This window comes from Oncorhynchus keta, chromosome 32 (genome assembly GCF_023373465.1).
Source record: "Oncorhynchus keta strain PuntledgeMale-10-30-2019 chromosome 32, Oket_V2, whole genome shotgun sequence".
In the NCBI taxonomy this organism is placed as follows: Eukaryota; Metazoa; Chordata; class Actinopteri; order Salmoniformes; family Salmonidae; genus Oncorhynchus; species Oncorhynchus keta.
This window is the reverse complement of record NC_068452.1, coordinates 8,080,675-8,102,343: the sequence shown is the minus strand read 5'-3', so window position 1 is coordinate 8,102,343 and position 21,669 is coordinate 8,080,675. Positions and strand designations below refer to the sequence as shown.

The window sequence follows — 21,669 nt, the reverse complement described above, 5'->3', positions numbered from 1 at the left end:
AGAAGCATGGGTAGCATTCACACAGCCATTCACACTGTATTCCCACAGCCATTCACACTGTATTCCCACAGCCATTCACACTGTATTCCCACAGCCATTCACACTGTATTCCCACAGCCATTCCCACAGCCATTCACACAGGTATTCAAACAGCCATTCACACTGTATTCACACTGTATTCACACAGCCATTCACACAGCCATTCACACAGCCATTCACACAGCCATTCACACAGCCATTCACACGGTATTCACACGGTATTCACACAGCCATTCACACTGCTAGTAAACATAGCCGAGTGGATAAACACAGGTTTTGAGTGATGGGCGGCTTCGAGGTCGGGGAAGGACTGGAAGTCTGTCATGACTGTCTCGTCGGCTCTGGAAGCGAGAGCTCCGTTCACCGCCACACTCTGCAACCTTTCCATTCCATGGAGGTAGCGACAACGACAGCAAAAAAATACGTAAAAAATAATATTTATTAAAAAAAGTTCAGAGCTTCATTTGCAAAACAGATTGCTAAACAGTTAAACCTAAACTGAATAAATAGCCTTCTGAAACAGGCCACATTCAGGTATTTAATAATTAAGGCCTAGCCAGACTCCCTCTGGTCTAGAAAGTGTCTAACGGCCGAGGCCCACCAGTCTTTCTCTATACGCAAGTAATTAATAGTGACACTGGCCCGACAATTCATCTCTTATATTCGGTAGTTTAGCTCCAAGACTCGGCGTGATTCTCTGTAAAAGTTAAGTTAGTCTGAGAAATAAGAATACACCGTGTCCGGAAGGCTAATTTAGAGATGTAGGAATACAGTTTTTTGGCCTGAGAGTCTTCGTTCTTCCTTAACAGAGCAAACGGCTGGAGAGGAAGGCCATGAAAACAGATGGCCTGAAGTAGGGAGACCCAATAGTGGGAGTGAGTGAGTCCATTACAAGAGCAACACTCAACAAACACTCGGACAAATTAACTACCGTGACTGGTATCACCTTCTTAATAAAAGGAACAAATGAACTATCGCCTTGGGATGATGAGGACGGGTCTTACGCTGGAGTGGCAAAGTGAGTCAATACTTCAGTGGTGCGGCAACACGTACCAAGAGGAAGGACGAGAAATGCCAGCTACACAAAACCACAGAGAAAGAAAGTCGGACTCTTTTGTTAGCTTATTGCTTGGACAGAGGCAATCCAAGGCTATTCAAAATACTTACCGAATTACCTCACTATAATGTAACGACAAGACCGTGACAAGGCCTGTCAACAAGTAGACTGGTATCCACATCCAACCTATCCAATCAACAGCCATCGACAGCCCTAAAACCACCCATTTAGGCCATGGAGTGGAGCTCTCCATTGCCAGACTCCACCCTCTTGTCCCTCATTCTCTCTCAACCCTGGAATTCATAGGCCCGAATAACTATATACCAAATTACCAAGAATAACAAAAAAAAGACCTTTTTAGGAAATAACAATTACTTAATGAAAAGTGAAAACAATGCAGTTAATTGCATCTATGAATACCTTGGTGCAGCAGATGGGTGGGCTCAAAAGTAAATATTTGACGGTGGCTCAAAACAGACTAAATGAAATGGGTTTATATAACAACAGAGAAAGAGTCTGGAAAGATACGTTTGAACAAAGGAAGAAAAGGGGGATGAGAGAGAGGGAGAGAGAGAGAGAAAGTCTGAATAGTTAGACGGGGAAAGAAGAGGCAGAAATAAAAGAGAGAAGGAGAGAGAAGGTGGAGAGAGAGAGAAGGTGGAGAGAGAGAAGCAGAGAGAGAGAGTGCGGGGAGAGAGAACGTCTGACAAGATAAGTAAGAAAGGGGAAGAGGGAAAAATTAAACAGAGGGAGAGGGGGTGGGGTGGGGTGGGGGGATAGGGGCAAACAGAGAGTGAAAGAGATGAGTAAACAGTGCCAGGAGAGTTTCCGTTGCCACACAGAGTGGAAAAAGTCATGACCGGAAGGAAAGAGCAAGATAAATAGGTTAGACACAGATATCTGGGTTGCAAATGGCTACAATGAGTCATGAGTCCCTCAAATATGTTTCGTCTCCGAGCAAATTTCAGGTCTGCTGAGCGCAAACTTGAACGTTGTGAAAATTCTGTGCAACTTCCGGCACACATTTACTGGTAACACTGAGGCTGTACCCACTTTAACTTACAGTTTATAACAGTGGCTAAGTAGGCTACTGTAGCTATTTGATCGTAATGAAGGCCTACCAGAGTGGTTTACCATTAAAAAAATAACACGGGGAAAACGCATCACATCACATTTTAACATGGAAATAGCTGTTCTATCATTCAGCCTACAGTAGCAGCCAACGTGTGGTGTTCAATGTAGGCCTACATTCCAAGAGACTTTTGAAAAAAAAATAACATACAGGGCTTGACACGAACCTGTTTTTACACTTGTCCTTCAGGCAAGGAGGTGACGGAACATTTTTGTTTTTGTGTTGTTTGATGCAAGAAACCACTTTACAAAATAAAATGCATTATTATTCCCATACCATTATTACAGAGAATCAGACACATTATGCTCCCCTCTGCCTATTGGCTGCTTAGTTTATTCAATAGAACACTGCCCCGCTTTTCAAATATGGATAGAAATGTACATGTTTTGTGCTCTTGTAGGAAGCAATCACTCCCACATTGCTGAATACAAAATGAGCTATAACTGGGCTAATAACTCACAAACTAGCAAAGGATATGAACAAATGTGCACGCACACATCTCTACATGCAGCTCTCACTTTGATCTCAAAACATGTACATTATAATCGCGACCGCTCATGCTGTAAAACAGTCCAGTTCAAAGTGAATTGCACAAATCCATATATGGCAATGATCAGTTTGCATATAGGCCTACTGCAGCTCTGATTGGTTATGGCACAACCGGTCTGTGGAGTATGGGGCGGAGTTGTGCCTGTCAATGGAATAGAATCCTATTCCAATGCATTGTGCCTATAACAAAAATCTCTTGCATAGTTTGTTTTGTTTTGGCATGTTGCATTGAAAGCGGCAAATATCGAGTTGATTCGATCACAGATCCCACAGTTCAAGGGAAACGTTGATAGTGTTAATTAATGGGGAGAAAACGAGAAAGTTGAGGGAAGTTCAATCTCGTGCTTCTCTGCACAGGCTGATATTTCTCCTGCGTGCCACAGTCCCGGAGGAAGATTGGCTGATATTTCTCCTGCGTGCCACAGTCCCGGAGGAAGATTGGCTGATATTTCTCCTGCGTGCCACAGTCCCGGAGGAAGATTGGCTGATATTTCTCCTGCGTGCCACAGTCCCGGAGGAAGATTGGTCGTGAACCTTTGAAGCGTTTTTACAGTATGACTCTGTCCTTTTTTTTTTTCTCCCTTCCTCCGTTTTTCATTTTGCAATCTCTCCATCTCCCTCCATGAACGCCATCCCATCCGCCTCTTGCTCCACCTCCATTTCTCCCACTCTATAGCATTTTGCTCTCTCTCTCTCTCATCTCTAAATCCCTCACTGCCAAAACTGCCATCATTATCCCTCTCGCGCGCTCTTTCTCCATCCCTCTGATCGGTCTCTTTCATGTTGGCCGGCTGTAAGATGTGACAGGTGTTCGCTGAAGAGCGTTGATTTTGGTTGAGGGGCGCCGATTACCCGTCGAAGCGTGGGCAGCCCAAACAAAAAGAAATTTAATACAAAACGAAATATTGTTACAGTGTTGACACCGTTGAGAAATAAAAAAATGACTATATGAAATAAGTCATTCAAATATTAACCAGTAATAAACCAATAATAAATAACCAGAATCACAAAAAAAGCGAAAAATGATTGACACCCTAAAGATTCAAATAAAGTAGTCAAAAGTTTGATGCCGCTGCAGGTGTGATCGAGGTGTTTACTTAACTGACTGACATGAGAAAGATGCGTGCATGTTGGCACCCGAAAATCAATTATTTTCCAATCACGAATAATAATTAGCAAAAATACTCTGATCATAATTGTTTCTCGAAAATTGCCCATATCCATTACGGTACTCGTTTTGTCCAACTACTCGGCATACTAATGTACCGGGTCATTTTGGAGTCCATTTTTATTGTAAATAAGAACAGAATATGCTTCTAAACACTGCTACCATGATTACGGATAATCCTGAGTGAATCGTGAGTGAGATAGTTAGGGTGGGGTCAAAGATCATACCCCCAAGGCATGCTAACCTCCCCTGTTACTGATAATGGTGAGGTTAGAATGTCTTCGGGGTATGAACTTTGAACCCTCTCACTTTTCCACTCCCCATTTGTTGGAGCATACAATATAGCGGAATATTTGAATTATTCATTTTATACACCCTCATTATTACGCATCTTTATCCAGGGTGTACATAATTTCAGACCACACTGTACATGACATTGTTTAAATATTCCCTGCGCAATGTTAATGGCGGCAGCTAACATCTCTACCATAGAATGTTCACGTGTCATAACGTAAATGCATCATAACGCAGAAACTGCAAATAAATGGCTATGGGGGGAAACCAGTTGGCCCTGAGAGCCTGCCAGATGCTGCCGAGAAAGAGGAGTCTCTGGTCTAGCTCTGACGCCCACTGCCGAACCCACAAGGACAGGAAAGCATTGTCTGTGCAAGAAAAACAGCAAACCATCACAAGGCCACTAGAGAGAGAGAATAAAAGACACGGAGAGAGAGAGAGAGAGAGAGAGAGAAAATAAACAGGTTGAACTCATCAAAGCTCGACGATGCTAGGAAACCAGGGAGAAAGAGAGAAAGAAGAGAAAGGCCATACAGGATGCCGTCGAGCACTGACCTGTGTAGCTCAATGCATCCTATCATCGCTTTGTCTATGCAGCTTTCTGAACTGCTGCACTCTCTGAAGTGTGGTCCCTGGTAGACAGTGTGATCCATAATAAATACAACTACTTACGAGGACGTCTCGCGGGGACGCGGGTCGAGAGTGGGCCTCGCGGGGCGAGAGTGGGCCTCGCGGGGGGACGGGGGGCGAGAGTGGGCCTCGCGGGGCGAGAGTGGGCCTCGCGGGGACGGGGGGCGAGAGTGGGCCTCGCGGGGGGACGGGGGCGAGAGTGGGCCTCGCGGGGGACAGGGGGCGAGAGTGGGCCTCGCGGGGGGACGGGGGCGAGAGTGGGCCTCGCGGGGGACGGGGGCGAGAGTGGGCCTCGCGGGGGGGGACGGGGGGCGAGAGTGGGCCTCGCGGGGACGGGGGGCGAGAGTGGGCCTCGCGGGGGGACGGGGGCGAGAGTGGGCCTCGCGGGGACGGGGGCGAGTGGGCCTCGCGGGGGGACGGGGGGCGAGAGTGGGCCTCGCGGGGGGACGGGGGGCGAGAGTGTCCTCGCGTGGATTCAAGAATTGATTTATGACACTTTCATCCACTGAAGTGAATTACATTAGTTGAACTTTTATTCAGCCCTGGCAAAAAATAAGATCCCCAGCCAGCTAAACCTGGACCGGGGGGGTTATGGAAGGGTCTGACTAGGCGACAGATTGTGTGACTACAATGAGGTTATGACAACACAGCTCCCTAATGAATGAGACCACCCCCCCATGGCAATGGTGACAGATGCGAGTTGGTCCACGTGGTAACAAAACAGTCAAATAACACTGGGCACCGCACACTGCTGCCATGTGGGCACAGCATGGGCATGACGCTGGCACTGTCCAGACAACACACTTTCCCTGGCTGAGCATGAGGCTCTGACCTAAGGATGGAAGGAAGGAGGAGGGGGGCTTGATTGTCATCTCTTGCATAACGTCTATTGACCCACCCCCCCCCTCTCCTCAAACACCTTATGTTAATATCTTCCTCTTTTTTTCCTCTCTACACCTTCTCCCTGTGTTTCTCCAAGGTTGGCCTTCGGTAAAGTAAAGAGGAAGTGAGAGATGAGCTCTCAGAGCACTTTCCATCCATTATGGGGATAAACAAAAAGAGTGCTGCTTCACCCACAGTTGATCAACGCACGAGCCTGCTCTTCCAGCAATGTTCAATTATGATGCCCAAGTAAGAGTGGGTAGGGTCAAAGTCCCAGCAGTGATCCACTGTGTGTGTGTGTGTGTGTACGTGCATGCATGCGTAAATAAGAGTGCGTGATCAGAGGGAACCAAGACACGAGCCAGCCCAAAAAAACAAAAACCGAACCTGCTTTAAAAAAAGGTCTGCAGCGCCACTAACACCTCCAGGAAGCAGACTCCCTAGGTGACAGGACACGGGGGATGTTCCACCAGGAAGTGCTTCAGTGCTTTACGGTGTAGCCTAGCGTCCACAGACCTCACCAAAGCTCCAGAAACCAAGGCCGTGACCCACGTGACACCCTACTCCCTATATAGTGCACTACCGTTGACCAAAAGTAGTGCACTACGGAATAAGGTGCCATTTGGGACGCAGCACCAAATGCTCCCTCAGCCAGGCATGTCACAGGACATTGGAGAGACGGACTCAAGGTCCATTTGTGCTCATTAGGAGTTGGATGAGCTGTTGGTAAACAGAACCTAGGGGACCTTCCCTTCACCAAGTCCTGCTCTGGTGCTGCCGCCACGCTCTTCTAGCTCACTGCTAAACAGAGGAGAGAGGAGTGATACTGCATTATAGACTTCAAAGGGTCATGTTGGCTGTGTGTGAGTGTGTGTGTGTGTGTGTGTGCATATTTCCTCACTAAAGTGAATGTGTGTGAATGTGTGCGTTTTTTTCTCTTATCCCAGAGCTAATCTGTTCCATTACCACCTAGGTCTTACTGCTCTGATGCACTAAAGGGGAAACCAGGCAGTACAGGCTAGCCAGACCCCAAATACATTAGCCACATCCTCAAGATCCAAACAAGCCTCAATGGTGAGAGAGAAATAGTGTGAGTGTGTGTGTGTGTGTGCGCGCATCTGTGCACGTCAGTGTTCAGATTGAGTGTGTGTGTGTGTGTGTGTCAGCCATTTGTCTCTGTGTATCCATGCATATCTGTGTGCATAGAGGTGGTGGGGGGCGGACTTTAGTCAAATCAATGTAGCATGGATGCACCCAATTAGGTTCAGGCTCGGGCAGCGGGGCCCAGAGCAACACTCTCAGCAGTGAGGCAGAAACGCAGGGGTCTCGAGCGAGATGACATCACAGCACCATGACTCAGGACTGAGAGGAGGACTCATCTCATTAGTCTAGAGTGGCTTCCTCTGCTCCATCTGAGCCCAGAGAATAGGTGAAGTCTATCTGGTATATTTTCCCCAGAAAAAAAGTGGCTTTGGGACAAGTCTCTGAAATGTCCTTGAGCAGCCCAGCCAGAGCCCGGACTTGAACCCGATCGAACATCTCTGGAGAGACCTGAAAATAGCTGTGCACTGACGCTCCCCATCCAACCTGACAGAGCTTGAAAGGATCTGCAGAGAAGAATGGGAGAAATTCCCCAAATACAGGTCATATCCAAGAAGACTCGAAGCTGTAATAGCTGCAAACGGTGCTTTAACAAAGTACTGAGTAACAGTAAACCTGTTTTTGCTTCGTCATTATGGGGTATTGTGTGTAGATAGATTGAGGGAAAAACAAACAATTTAATACATTTTAGAATAGGGCTGTAATGCAACAAAATGTGGAAAAATCAAGGGGTCTGAATACTTTCCAAATGCAGTGTATATACATACTGGAGGCACTGTGGGACCAGTACCTCCAGTACTGTAGTCAATAAATGTCACTGTATGACTAATGACTATATCAAGGATTATGGAGCTAGAGATGGATATCACTGTATGACTAATGACTATCAGGGATTATGGAGATGGTGAGAGATATCACTGTCTGACTAATGACTGTATCAGGGAGATGGGAGATAGATATCACTGTCTGACTAATGACTGTATCAGGGAGATGGGAGATATATATCACTGTCTGACTAATGACTGTATCAGGGAGATAGTCAGACAGTGATATCTAATGACTGTATCAGGGAGATAGATATCACTGTCTGACTAATGACTGTATCAGGGAGATAGTCAGACAGTGATATCTAATGACTGTATCAGGGAGATAGATATCACTGTCTGACTAATGACTGTATCAGGGAGATGGGAGATAGATATCACTGTCTGACTAATGACTGTATCAGGGAGATGGGAGATAGATATCACTGTCTGACTAATGACTGTATCAGGGAGATGGGAGATAGATATCACTGTCTGACGAATGACTATATCAAGGATTAGGGAGAAGGTGATAAATCACTGTCTGACTAATGACTGTATCAAGGAATAAGGAGATAGTCTGGCCTCTGAAAAACCCAACTCACTCACACGTCTATCTATCGGACATGCACACGTGCATATGCAAATACACACATCAAGCACAAACACAGTCTCCACACATTGACTAACTGGACCAGTCAGCCAAGCTCTATCCATCTAAAGCTAGAGTTAAACAGCACAATTGGCTTGTGTGTGTGTGTGTGTGTGTGTGTGTGTGTGTGTGTGTGTGTGTGTGTTATTTCATTTCATTATTTGAAGGCTCATTTGGCTGTGAGAGTGATGCACTAGGAAAGGGGTGGACCCATTGCCATATTTAGGAGGACTATTGTATTTTATGACATGTGATTTTGAGGTCTTGGCACGTAGCTTGCGTGTTCAAATAAGATCCACAGTTTTGGTACAATCACCAACGTTTTGGTACAATCACCAACGTGTTGGTCTACTGGCCTACGTCAAAGCTTACATGAGTTCAGCAGCCACGTTATTAAACAAGCTCTCCAGTGATAGTTCATCACTGTTTGGAATCAGTGAGTTATGAGTCAAGACACTGGGCTGTAGGTTACACCCAGTGGATAACTTGGTTGTAGATTACAACAAGTTGTGGTTGTAAACAGGTGGTAATGACGTCCTTTCAGCCAGTTCTGCTCACTGGGACTGAGCTGTAGGTTATTTAGACTGGGAGCTTTACGCATAATTCATAATCCACAGATACTCGGACGTCATAGTCCGGTGTCCCATTGTGACATAGCTACGGGGGGATGTACAGCTCGAACGCAAACCTCCCGATAATTCCCAACCAACGCGTCGCCGGTACACGTCCTCTACTCATTTGAATGTGTTGACTGTGCTGCGCTGAGACTTAGAAAAGTATGAAAGCCAAAGGTCCCCCCAAAAATTCTAGAACACCGCAGTGCATACGTGTACATGTTTTGGACGATGGTAAAAGCTTTATGCCTTTACCAAAACAGTGTTATAGGTCCTTATCGTCTTCAATCACCGTCGTATTATGAGCTTTTGGGGCTTATTGCTACGGGACAAGTGCTTCACCAGGGTAACATAGTACGTAGTGAGCTGCAGTATTACTAAAAACATGTGCTGCCAGACTCATCGACAGGCACAACGCGAAGTGGCCCTTTCCCCGGGCGAAGCAAAAACATTCTAAATATTTAAGTAGACCGACAGACAACATGCTCACTCGGTCTGGTTGCGTTTCATTATTTGTAATGAAACTTAAATTAGCCCTTGAGGATAGTTGGGAGAAAAGAGTTTTCAGGCATCCTTGGACGAGGGGCCAAAGTCCATAATAAACATTTACTAGACCTAATAAACACTGTTTTACCCCCTGTCCCCTGGCTTAAATGGGGCATGGGAACACCACACACACCCTCTTCTCATCTCTTCACCACACACGCCTTCTTTCTTGTAATAATGTACTATTTAGAAGACACTTTTAGCAAAAGCGACTTACAGTCAAGCGTTTTGTTAAATGTATGGGTGGTGGCCGGGTATTGAACCCTCTATGCTGGCGTTGCTGGCGTTGCAAACTCAAACGCTTATTTTTTTCCCCTCTTCATTTTATTCCCTTTTCGTCTGACTGGTCAGTAGTTGGAACCCGCAGTTCTTCGGTCCTGGTCCTAGAGAACCACAGGGTGCGCAGGGTTTTTGTGCTAGCCTGGTGCCAATGCACCCGAATCGACTATTCGAGGGCTCTGTGATTAGGTGACGGAGTGTGTTAGTGCTGGGCTGGAATAAAAGCCTGCCCTGCTCAAACGTTCTGTGGGTCTCTAGGACCAGTGATTGAAGAACAACTTCTGGCAGGTTGAGGGGCACAATATGCTTAATGCAAATAATATGCATATATACAGTACATCACAATATAGAAGATTAATGTCATACTTCTGCTACAGGCTTTGCATGATTCATTCTTGTTCCAATAAAACTGTTAGAGTAGGAATGAGCTTTTATGACTTCATATTTCACTCTCACGAAGTAAAGGAAAATGTATGACTAAACAGCCATGAGTGTATTCATACACATTGGAAATATTTACATTTAACAGAAGCTCTAATCCAGAGCGACTTACAGTAGTGACCTTATACATTTTCTGTACTGGTCCCCAGTGGGAATCGAGCCCACAACCGTGGCGTTGCAAGTGACATGCGTCACCAACTGAGCCACACGTTCAACAACATATGAAGAGTTTATTTTGGAAAAACCTATGTCCACATCGGCTTATGGGTAGAGTTGTTTTTAACAAAACGCTATATACAGTATTTTCTTTGTTCTGGAACGGTATATTGGTATCCTGTATATTTGACTGTGATGTGGTTGTCTCCCTTAGTCATCTTAAGATGCATATGCACTTACCAAGTCGCTCTGGATAAGAGCATCTACTAAATGACTCAAATGTAAATGTTTTACATACATATCTCATTACTGAATAGAAATATCGATGTCACAAATGTAGAATTTGTACATTGTTATGAAAATGTAGTTATTTGTTACATTTGACGGTGTAAAACCTAGCAGTGCTACTGAGACGGATATATAAACATTTCAAAGATAATTAGTTCAAATCCAAATATCTTCATTGTAAAGGGTTTAAACACCGTTTAAACACATGCTTGTTCAATGGGGCGGCAGGTAGCCCAGTGGTTAGAGCGTTGGACTTAGTAACCTAAAGGGTGTAAGATCGAATCCCTGAGCTGACAAGGTAAAAAAAATATATATGTTGTTCTTCCCCTGAACAAGGCAGTTAACCCACTGTTCCATTGAAAATAACATTTAAAAAAAAGACAAAATGAACCATAAACAATTAATGAACATGCACGTGTGGGACAGTTGTTAATTAAGACACGAACAGCGTAGGCAATTAAGGTCACAGTTATGAAAATTTAGGACACTAAATAAGTCTTTCTACTGACTCTGAATAACACCAAAAGAAAGATGCCCAGGGTCCCTGCTCATCTGTTGCGAACGTGACTGAGGACTGCAGATGTGGCCAGGGCAATAAATTGCAATGTCTGTACTGTGATACGACAAAGAGAGGGAGAAAGGACAGACAAGCTGATCGTCCTTCCTGTCCCGCTGACCATGTGTAACAACACCTGCACACAGGATCGGCGCATCTGAACATCACACCTGTGGGACAGGTACAGGATGGCAACAACAACCCGAGTTACACCAGGAACGCATAATCCCTCCATCAGTGCTCAGACTGTTCGCAATAGGCTGAGAGAGGATGGACTGAAGGCTTTGAGATTGTTGTAAGGCAGGTCCTCACCAGACATCACCGGCAACAACGTCACCTATGGGCACAAACCCACCGTCGCTGGACCAGACAGGACTAACAAAAAGTGCTCTTCACTGACGAGCGGCGGTTTTGTCTCACCAGGGGTGATGGTCGGATTCTCATTTATCGTCGAAGGAATGAGCATTACACCGAGGCCTGTACTCTGGAGTGGGATCGATTTGGAGGTGGAGGGTCCGTCATGGTCTGGGGGCGGCGTGTCACAGTGTCATCGGACTGAGCTTGTTGTCATTGCAGGCAATCTCAAAGCTGTGCGTTAAGGGGATGACATCCTCCTCCCTCATGTGGTACCCTTCCTGCAGGCACATCCTTACATGACAATGCCACCAGCCATACTGCTCGTTCTGTGTATGATTTCCTGCAAGATCGGAATGTCAGTGTTCTGCCATGGCCAGCGAAGAGTCCGGATCTCAATCCCAGTGACCACGTCTGGGACCTGTTGGATCGGAGGGTGAGGGCTAGGGCCATTCCCCCCAGAAATGTCCGGGAACTTGCAGGTGCCTTGGTGGAAGAGTGGGGTAACATCTCACAGCAAGAACTGGCAAATATGGTACAGTACATGAAGAGGAGATGCACTGCAGTACCTAGTCAGTATCTGGTGTGGCCACCAGCTGCATTGTTACTTTTGATTTTGACCCCCCTTTGTTCAGGGACACATTATTCCATTTGTTAGTCACATGTCTGTGGAACTTGTTCAGTTTATGTCTCAGTTGTTGAATCTTATGTTCTTACAAATACTTACACATGTTAAGTTTGCTGAAAATAAACGCAGTTGACAGTGAGAGGAGTTTAGCATTTTGCAACAAAACATTATTCGTCTCTCTGAAACTATCAAGTAAGTGATTTCCAAAAACACAATGCCTGTAGATTTGAAATGATGTGTTACTTTATATTTTCAGATTTAAAAAAAAAAAAACTTTCCACGCCCTGTGCAGGGCCCAAAACAACCACTCAGAGTTGAACAGGCAATAAAAGCTAGTTTACCAACACAAAATTGATATATAACGTTTTGGAATGAAACTCTTCAAGGAAGTAAGGGATCTCTCCTGTATCAAAAGCAGTGTTTCCCCTATATGCATTATATGACAACGATGATGACTGACATTAGGCTAAATCTTGGCTGCCACTGAAGTTACATTTAACATTTACATTTAGTTATTAAGTTATTTATACTAGGTCTTCTACAAACATAGTTAAGGCTCCACAAATGTGTGACAGACACATAAATCTGTCCCATATGCTTTTCATATATAAAACTCTGCCATTGCTGCTGAATTGATCCTTGATGGAACGCTGAAAGGGATGACCGCTTTATTCCTATAGTCAATTAAGAAAATAAGCATTATCTCAATAACATTGGCACGTAATCTTTTGCCAACATTGTACATAGACGAATTGATAACCAGATTACTCCATATAACAACTATGACGACTGATATTAGGTTACAGTCTCACCACAGATTGGCATCATTCTTTTCACATCGGTAGATGGTAGTCATGAGCAGTACCTCATGTTCATTCATTGTCTCGCTTTCATTTCGCGCCGTTTGATCGAGCAGCCTGCATGACAGTGGATCATATTAACTAGCCGTGTGTGGTGTGAGGAACCTCATTAGCCATACAGAGTCTGTGATCCGACACCGTTCATTTGTGTGGCAGGGACAAAAATTCAGCCTCGCATCCTGTGCATTGAGGCATTGGCGGTGTCCAAAATGGCAACCTATTTTCCGATATAGTGCGCTACTTTTGAACACAGACCCTGGTCAAAAGCAGTGCACTATACAGGGAATACGGTGCCATTTGGGAAGCAGCTATTATAGAAAAAAAAACATGTATTTGTACTTATTATAAATGATTCAAACAAGAGGCTCATTAAAGCGACCTCATTAACAACATTGCATGTATTAAGCTTGTTGACTCTCTTCCCCCCTCCCCCACACACACAAACTTCCTTGGTTGCATTGAATTTATGGGGCTGCTGTAGTCTAGTTAGCCTGGGTCTCATTCATGAATGTAATTCTATGTGACAGTTATCAGGAGCAACGCAGGCTCCAATGACTGTGCTGAGATAGAGAGTGAGAAAGAGAGAAAGAAATAGAGAAAGAAAGAATATATAATAATAATAATATATGCCATTTAGCAGACGCTTTTATCCAAAGCGACTTACAGTCATGTGTGCATACATTCTACGTATGGGTGGTCCCGGGGAAACCCAAGAAGAGGGGGAGACTGTGTGTGTGTGTGTGTGTGTGTGTGTGTGTGTGTGTGTGTGTGTGTGTGTGTGTGTGTGTGTGTGTGTGTGTGTGTGTGTGTGCGCGAGAGAAAGAGAGGAGAAAGACAGATGAGAGCGGAGAAAGAGAGAAAGATGAGAAAAAGAGAGGAGAGAGAGAGAGAGAGAGGAGAAAGATGAGAAAAAGAGGAGAGAGAAAGAAAGAGGAGAGAGAGAAGAGAGGTTGTGGGTTTTCATTTGGCTAAAGAGGCAGGGACAGCGGCAGCCTCTGCTCCGCTGTACATGTCAACACACAAAAAAAAACGAGAAAGAGTGTGCTAAGCACAAAAATGTCGCTTCGAATTTCCAGCACTCTGCACGTGAGCAACGTTTTCTTTGGAATGTCTGACAGAGGGGAGGCTGCTGAGGGGAGGACGGCTCACAATTGCTGGAACGGATCAAATGGAATGGCATCAAACATATGGAAACCATGTGTTTGTTGTATTTGATACCATTCCATCTCGTTCCGCTCCAGTCATTACCACAAGCCTGTCTTCCCCAATTAAGTTGCCACCAACCTCCTGTGGTCTGGCATGGAAGCGCAGGGGCATGTGCTACTGAGAGCACACGCTGGTATTCGACTCCGTAGGGGGCGAGGGGTGGAGAGGAGGTTGGAGTATGCCAGAGACGGGCAGGATTACTTCATAGACACATGGGCGGCTAGCAGGTTACATTTACCATATGGCATGCGGCAGGACCTACTCAGACTCCTGGGTTCATAGACTGGGGAGGGAGGCAGGAAGGGTCCTTCATGACTCAGCCACTGGCTCTCTCAAGCTACGGCTGCATCCCCAATGACAACCTATTCCCTATATAGTGCACTGTTTTTAGACCAAGACTCAACTGTTTTTAGGCAGCCCAATTCAGATCCGCCCCCACACTAATTGGTCTTTGGACCAATCACATCAGATAGGTCAAAATAGCAATAACTGAAAAAAATATCAGAATTGTTCCGCCTGAGTAAACACAGCCTACGTATTGCCCCAAGTAGTACACTATGTAAGGAATAGGGTGTCAATAGGAACGCAGCCGGAGTCTCTTTAAGGCTGAGAGTTCAGGCTGGACGTTGATGACTCTTATTTCCCCCACTGTCTCTGAGCACAGAGAAGAACCATGTCACCCTCAGGTCAAGTTCTGCTCAAACCAGAGCAGACAAGGGAATCTAGACCAGGAAATCCATGCATTATTAATAGTGACGGAGAAAAGAAAAATGACACAGTTACATATCGGGAATATTATTTCTGACGATATATCGTATCGCTTTGACAATATCGCAATGTTATTTGCGTGTTAGTTGGCTGCACCAACATTTGTCCTTCATAGTTTGTTCTCCATCTTTTCAAATAGGGAACCATTCTGTTTTTAGCACTTTTATTTCCATGACTGATCGAAACTCTTTTATTCACGTCTCTCTCTCGTCTCTCTCTCGTCTCTCTCTCGTCTCTCTCTCGTCTCTCTCTCGTCTCTCTCTCGTCTCTCTCTCGTCTCTCTCTCGTCTCTCTCTCGTCTCTCTCTCGTCTCTCTGCAGCAGACATATGGTGAGCGATATGTTTGGAACATCGAATAAAATCACAGTCTCGAATCGCATTACAGTGAGAATCGTGAGAATCGCGACACATATCGCCAAATAAGCATCGCAATCGCGTATTGTGTGAGGTTCCTGGCAATTCCCAGGCCTAAATTATTAATCAAGCTTGTTCTGCAAAACACTACACATACTAGCCAAGCCTGTGTTGGCAACAAAGAGCAGAGTGGCCAAATGAAACCATTTTGAAGCAGTTAATTGCACTAATCTAGCTAATTGATCCACATCCTGCCTCCGGGAAAACACGGCCCTATAGCTCAAGTGGAAAGGGTGGTATTTGGAGATTGCTTGACGTGAGCGCAATAGTTTTTCATTAGACCTTTCCAGTACACTTCAGAACCTATTCTTCAGTGTGTTTGCTTTTCCATATTGCTGAAGTGCCCTAAGTCAGACAGAGTCAGGGTCCCAAATGGCACCCTATTCCCTATTTAGTGCACTACTTCTGACCAAAGCCCTGTGGAAAGCAGTGCACAATATAGGCAATAGGGTCCCATTTGGGACAGAACCATGGTTTATGCTCCTAGTATTTCACCTTTTATTTTGGATTCTGCCCACCTAGCAATTAGGTTGCTAGGGGAAACTGCACACAGAGCTAACATGTGCAGTGACTCTATCCTGGCTGGGCAATTCACATTGCAATAACTACTTGTGGTGAGCAAATATCCTGTATTACAACCGCCAATATCCCCCCGCATTGTACAACCTTCACTGCGTCCCAAATGGCACCCTATTCCCTATATAGTGCACTAACGGGTCCTGTTCAAAAGTAGTACACCATATAGGCAATAGGGTTCCATTTGGGATGCGTCTCCCATGTGGAATGGGCTAAATTATTAAGATGTGGGTATTTCGCGAGGCTAACGTTGGCTCGCGGTAGTCATTATGGCTACATTAGCAGACTCAATAAAACGCAGAGTTTTTGTTTGGATGCATTCTGTGAACCAGACACATTTCAGTAGGAACAGTGCTTTTCTTACATTATGTAACTCAACAATCTGTTACTGTGTGCTGAGAAATGTGGCCCCAGATGACACATTTGCTAATAACATATCTGATGTTGCCCTAGATCTAAAGTCACTATGTTCTTCACAAGTTTAAGTTTAGGGGTTGGTAAGCTGGTCCTAGATCTGTGCCTAATGACAACATCTGCCCTAATAAATCCATAAAGTTGGATTACTATAATTGACATGAACATATATTTGTAATGCTGACAAAAATGGGGAGTAACCCCTGTAAGCCACACTGGCGAAGAAAATCACTTAGCACAGGGGTGTCAAACTCATTCCATGAAAGGCCTAGTGCAGGGTATTCCCAAACTCGGTCCAAGGGGTGCTTGTTTAGTTTTTTGCCCTTGCACTCCACAGCTGATTCAAATAATCAACTAATCATCAAGCTTTGATCATTTGAATCGACTGCGTTACATCATGCCCAAACCGGTCCGTCATCGTGCACAAATTGATTTTGTCCCCCCAAACCAAACGTGATCCCGACACACAGGTTGAAATATCAAAACAAACTCTGTACCAATTATATTAATTTGGGGACAGGTCGAAAAGCATTAAACATTTATGGCAATGTATCTAGCTAGCTTGCTGTTGCTAGCTAATTTGTCCTGGAATATCAACATTGAGTTGTTATTTTACCTAAAATGCACAAGGTCCTCTACTCCGACAATTAATCCACACATAAAACGGTCAACTGAATCGATTCTAGTCATCCCTCCTCCTTCCAGACTTATTTTTCTTCTTTGGACTTTATTTGGCAATTGGCAACTAACTCTCATAATAAGGTGCATTACCACAACCGACCTCAGTTTAGCAGGACTATGATGAAAATTACAGGCCTCTCATCTTTTTAAGGGGGAAAACTTGCACAATTGGTGGCTGACTAAATACATTTTTGCCCCACTGTATAAGGAATAGGATGTGTTTTGGGATGCAAACAGTCAGAGCTGTGCTGCTAGGCCAGGCTAGTGTACCTTCACACCTAACATATATATATATTATTAACAGGGTTCGGAGGACACACTCCCACAGAGGAAAGTACTAGGAGTCACTCTTCATCCACTGCTATGGAATCTAAGTGGAGATCCAAGTAAGATTTATTCTGGAGAGATTTAAAACACAGACGCTGAAAGTTAGCCATATTTTTTAATGTGATCAAATCAAGCTTTATTTGTCACATGCGCCAAATACAACAAGTGTAGACTTTACTGTGAAATGCTTACTTATAAGCCCTTAACTCTTCTTAAACTGTAATGTTGGGTTAAGAAAATATAAAGTAGACTAAAATAAAAATGTAACACAATAACAATAATGAGGCTATATACAGGGGGCACCGGTACCGAGTCAGTGTGGAGGCTATATACAGGGGGCACCGGTACCGAGTCAGTGTGGAGGCTATATACAGGGGGCACCGGTACCGAGTCAGTGTGCGGGGGTACAGGTTAGTTGAGGTAATTTGTACATGTAGGTGGGGGTGAAGTGACTATGCATAGATAATAAACTGCGAGTAGCAGCAGTGTATAAAAGGGAGGGGGGTCAATGTATATTGTCCGGTGGCGATTTTATTAAGTGTTCCGCAGTCTTATGGCTTGGGGGTATAAACTGTTGAGGAGCATTTTGGTCCTAGACTTGGAGCTCCGGTACCACTTGCTGTGTGGTAGCAAAGAAAACAGTCTATAACTTGGGTGACTGGAGTCTCTGACAATTTTATGGGCTTTCGTCTGACCCCACCTATTGTTTAGGTCCTGGATGGCAGGAAGCTTGGCCCCAGTCATGTACTGGGCCGTACACAGTCAGGATGCTCTCGATGGTGCAGCTGTAGAACCTTTCGAGGATCTGGGGACCCATGCCAAGGTTTTGTCGTGCCCTCTTCATGACTGTCCTGGTATGTTTGGACCATGATAGTTTGTTGGTTATGTAGACACCAAGGAACTCGAAACTCTCGACCCGCTCCACTACAGCCCCATCGATGTTAATGGGGGCCTGTTTGGCCCGCCTTTTCCTGTAGTCCACAATCAGCTCCTTTGTCTTGCTCACATTGAGGGAGAGGTTGTTGTCCTGGCACCACACTGTCAGTTCTCTGACCACCTCCCTATAGGCCGTCTCATCATTGTCGGTGATCAGGCCTACCACTGTTGTGTCGTCAGCAAACTTAATGATGTTGTTGGAGTCATGTTTGGCCATGCAGTCGTGGGTGAACAGGGAATACAGGAGAGGACTAAGTACACACCCCTGAGGGGTCCCAGTGTTAAGGATCAGCGTGGCAGATGTGTTGTTACCTACCCTTACCACCTGGGGGAGACCAGTCAGGAAGTCCAAGATCCGGTTGCAGAGTAAGGTGTTTAGTCCCAGGGTCCATAGCTTATTGATGAGCTTTGAGGACACTATGGTGTTAAACGCTGAGCTGTAGTCAATGAAAAGCATTCTCACATAGGTGTTCCTTTTGTCCAGGTGGGAAAGGGCAGCGTGGAGTGCAATAGAGATTGCATCATCTGTGGATCTGTTGGGGCGGTATGCAAATTGAGTGGGTCTAGGGTTTCTGGGATGATGATGTTGATGTGAGCCATGACCAGCCTTTCAAAGCACTTCATGGCTACATACGTGAGTGCCACAGTGCGGTAATCATTTAGGCAGGTTACCTTCGCTTCCTTGGGCACAGGGACTATGTTTGCATGCTTGAAACATGTAGGCATTACAGACTTGGTTAGGGAGCGTTTGAAAATGCCAGTGAAGACACTTGACAGTTGGTCTGTGCATGCTTGGAGTACACATCCTGGTAATCCGTCTGGTCCAGCGGCTTTGTGAATGTTTACCTGTTTAAAGTTTTTAGTTCAGAGAGCGTTATCACACAGTCATCCAGAACAGCTGGTGCTCTTGTGCATGCTTCAGTGTTGCTTGCCTCGAAGCGAGCATAAAAGGGTTTTTAGCTTGTCTAGTAGGCTCGCGTCACTGTGCAGCTCGTGTCTGGGTTTCCCCTTGTAATCTGTAATAGTTTTCGAGCACTGCCACATCCGACGAGCTTCAGAGCCGGTGTAGTAGGATTCAATCTTAATCCTGTATTGACACTTTGCTTGTTTGATGGTTCGTCTGAGGGCATAGCGGGATTTCATCACTGCCAAGTATGACACTGGTGTGGGTTGTCATTTATTTAGACTACTGGGGTCAATCAAAAGTCTTAATCATGGGGGATCTCCCCCATGTCCCAGATCTTAACAGGGAGTAAACGAGTGTACACATCTGAGTGCTTTGGAGTGGACCTGGAAGTGTCCTCGAGTGACATAATGACTGGGACAAAGTGACCCGTCGGAAGATAAATGAGGTATATTGGGGTGAAACGAGGTAAGCTGGCCATCAGCTGGTATGATTCATCCAGAGAGCCCTGTCCTGGACACAGTGTTCCTTATCCGACCCCCCGCCAGAGTGAGAGACTAAAGCAGACGTGTCCAAAGTCATTGAATCTAAAGTGACTGGTTGCGTTCATTAGGCATCAAATTGAGAAAATAACAGTCCAGGTGGTCATTTTTGTTATCCGTTTCAAAACGCACCATTTTAAATGGAAAGTTCTTGTCAGGTGTTTGAAAGTAGAGTACAGAGCCAACTTCTTTATGATACCAAACCAAAAGAACTCTGCCAAAATTCAATTCCTACAACTTCAAGACAAAAAAAATCTAGCCTGACTGGCCTCCCAATACACAGAGCAAGGTGATGTATGATACTACAGCTCTGGGCCTCCACACACAATGATCTCCTGTCAAACAAGGACCAGACTCATTCTTCTTCCTTAATGGTCAGCCCCGGTGAACGAGACAAGGACGTATGGTCCGTCCTGCAAGGCTGTCACTTTGAGAGTAACCATATACTTAGCCTGCATCTCAAAATGTACCCTATACCAACATAGCTATACACTATATGGTAATAGGGTGCCATTTGCGACGCATCCTTAGAAGAGATGTGCCTTGGCGGTGCCCCCTTTCGCTAGGGGTCCATTGACAGAAGCTTAGAGACCCTAAGAGTGGAGAGGCGGTGAGAACATGAGGGGTAGAGGGTGGGGGTACGGCTACTTACGTCTGTGTCTGGACCCTTATCCGCTCCGGGGCAGCAGAACGTGACAAACTCATGGCACCTCTTGTGGACCACGAAACAGCAAACTGCAGAGAGAGAGAGACAGCGAGAGAGAGAGAGCGAGAGAGAGAGAGCGAGAGAGAGAGAGCGCGCGAGAGAGAGCAAAAAGAAGAGTGAGACAACTTGATCTGTTTTACAGTATCATAGCTTTAGCATATCTAAATTAGCCTGAAGTCTTGCAAGACAGAACAGACACCACTAAGAGCAGAGGGGGGAAAAAAACACGGTCTGGCTAATCACCTCTCCAGATGGCTTGTACAGCCTACGGCAGCCAAAGTACTGTACTGTACCACTACCTCCTCACTGTCTCGCAGGCCTTACAGGCGCACACACACAACGGCACGGCACTGCATTCTCACAGCCTCATTGAGTACACCCAGTGTGTGGCTACGCTAGCACCACATTGGAAACCGAGCTAAGCTCAGACACTGGGGGATAATGGTGGTGGTGGAGCTGAGTGTATTGGCTGCTTGAATAATAGATCGTCTCTGAAGGCTCGGTCTTTTAGCTTGGCTACAGACTGCTGTCTGTGCCAATAGATCTCTCAGAATTGTAGCTATATATTTTGTATCTCTTTCCATCTCTCCAAACTACAGTACACTGAACAAAAATATAAATTGAACATGTAAAGTGTTGGTCCCATGTTTCATGAGCTGAAATAAAAGATCCTAGGAATGTTCGTTATGCACAAAAAGCTTATTTCTCCTTCAAATGTGATGTACAAATTTGTTTACGTCCTTGTCAGTGAGCAGTTCTCCTTTGCCAAGATACCTAACAGGTCTGGAAAGAAACTGATTAAACAGCATGATCTTTACACGGGGGACCATAAAAGGCCATTCTAAAACGTGCAGTTTTGTCACACAACACCAGAGATGTCTCAAGTTAAGGAGGTGTGCAATTAGCATGCTGATTGCAGGAGTGTCCACCAGAGCAGTTGCCAGAGAATTTAATGTTAATTGCTCTACCATAAGCCACCTCCAACGTCGTTTTAGAGAATTTGGCAGTACGTCCAACCGGCCTCACAACCACAGACCACGTGTAACCACAACAGCCCAGCACCTCCACATCCAGCTTCTTCACCTGCGGGATCGTCTGAGACCAGCCACCCGGAGAGCTGATGAAACTGAGGAGTATTTCTGTCTATAATAAATCCATTTTGTTGG

The 21,669-nt window shown here is 45.3% G+C and overlaps 1 protein-coding gene across 1 annotated transcript in view; it reads right to left on the bottom strand.

Moving 5' to 3' along the window:
• Window positions 1-21,669, bottom strand: part of LOC118364978 (protein kinase C alpha type) — a 251,842-nt gene that overhangs the window by 147,002 nt on the left and 83,171 nt on the right. Inside the window, exon 3 of the mRNA XM_035746840.2 lies at window positions 20,450-20,532. Coding sequence (XP_035602733.2) covers window positions 20,450-20,532 — 83 coding nt within the window. The remainder of the gene's footprint in view (window positions 1-20,449; window positions 20,533-21,669) is intronic.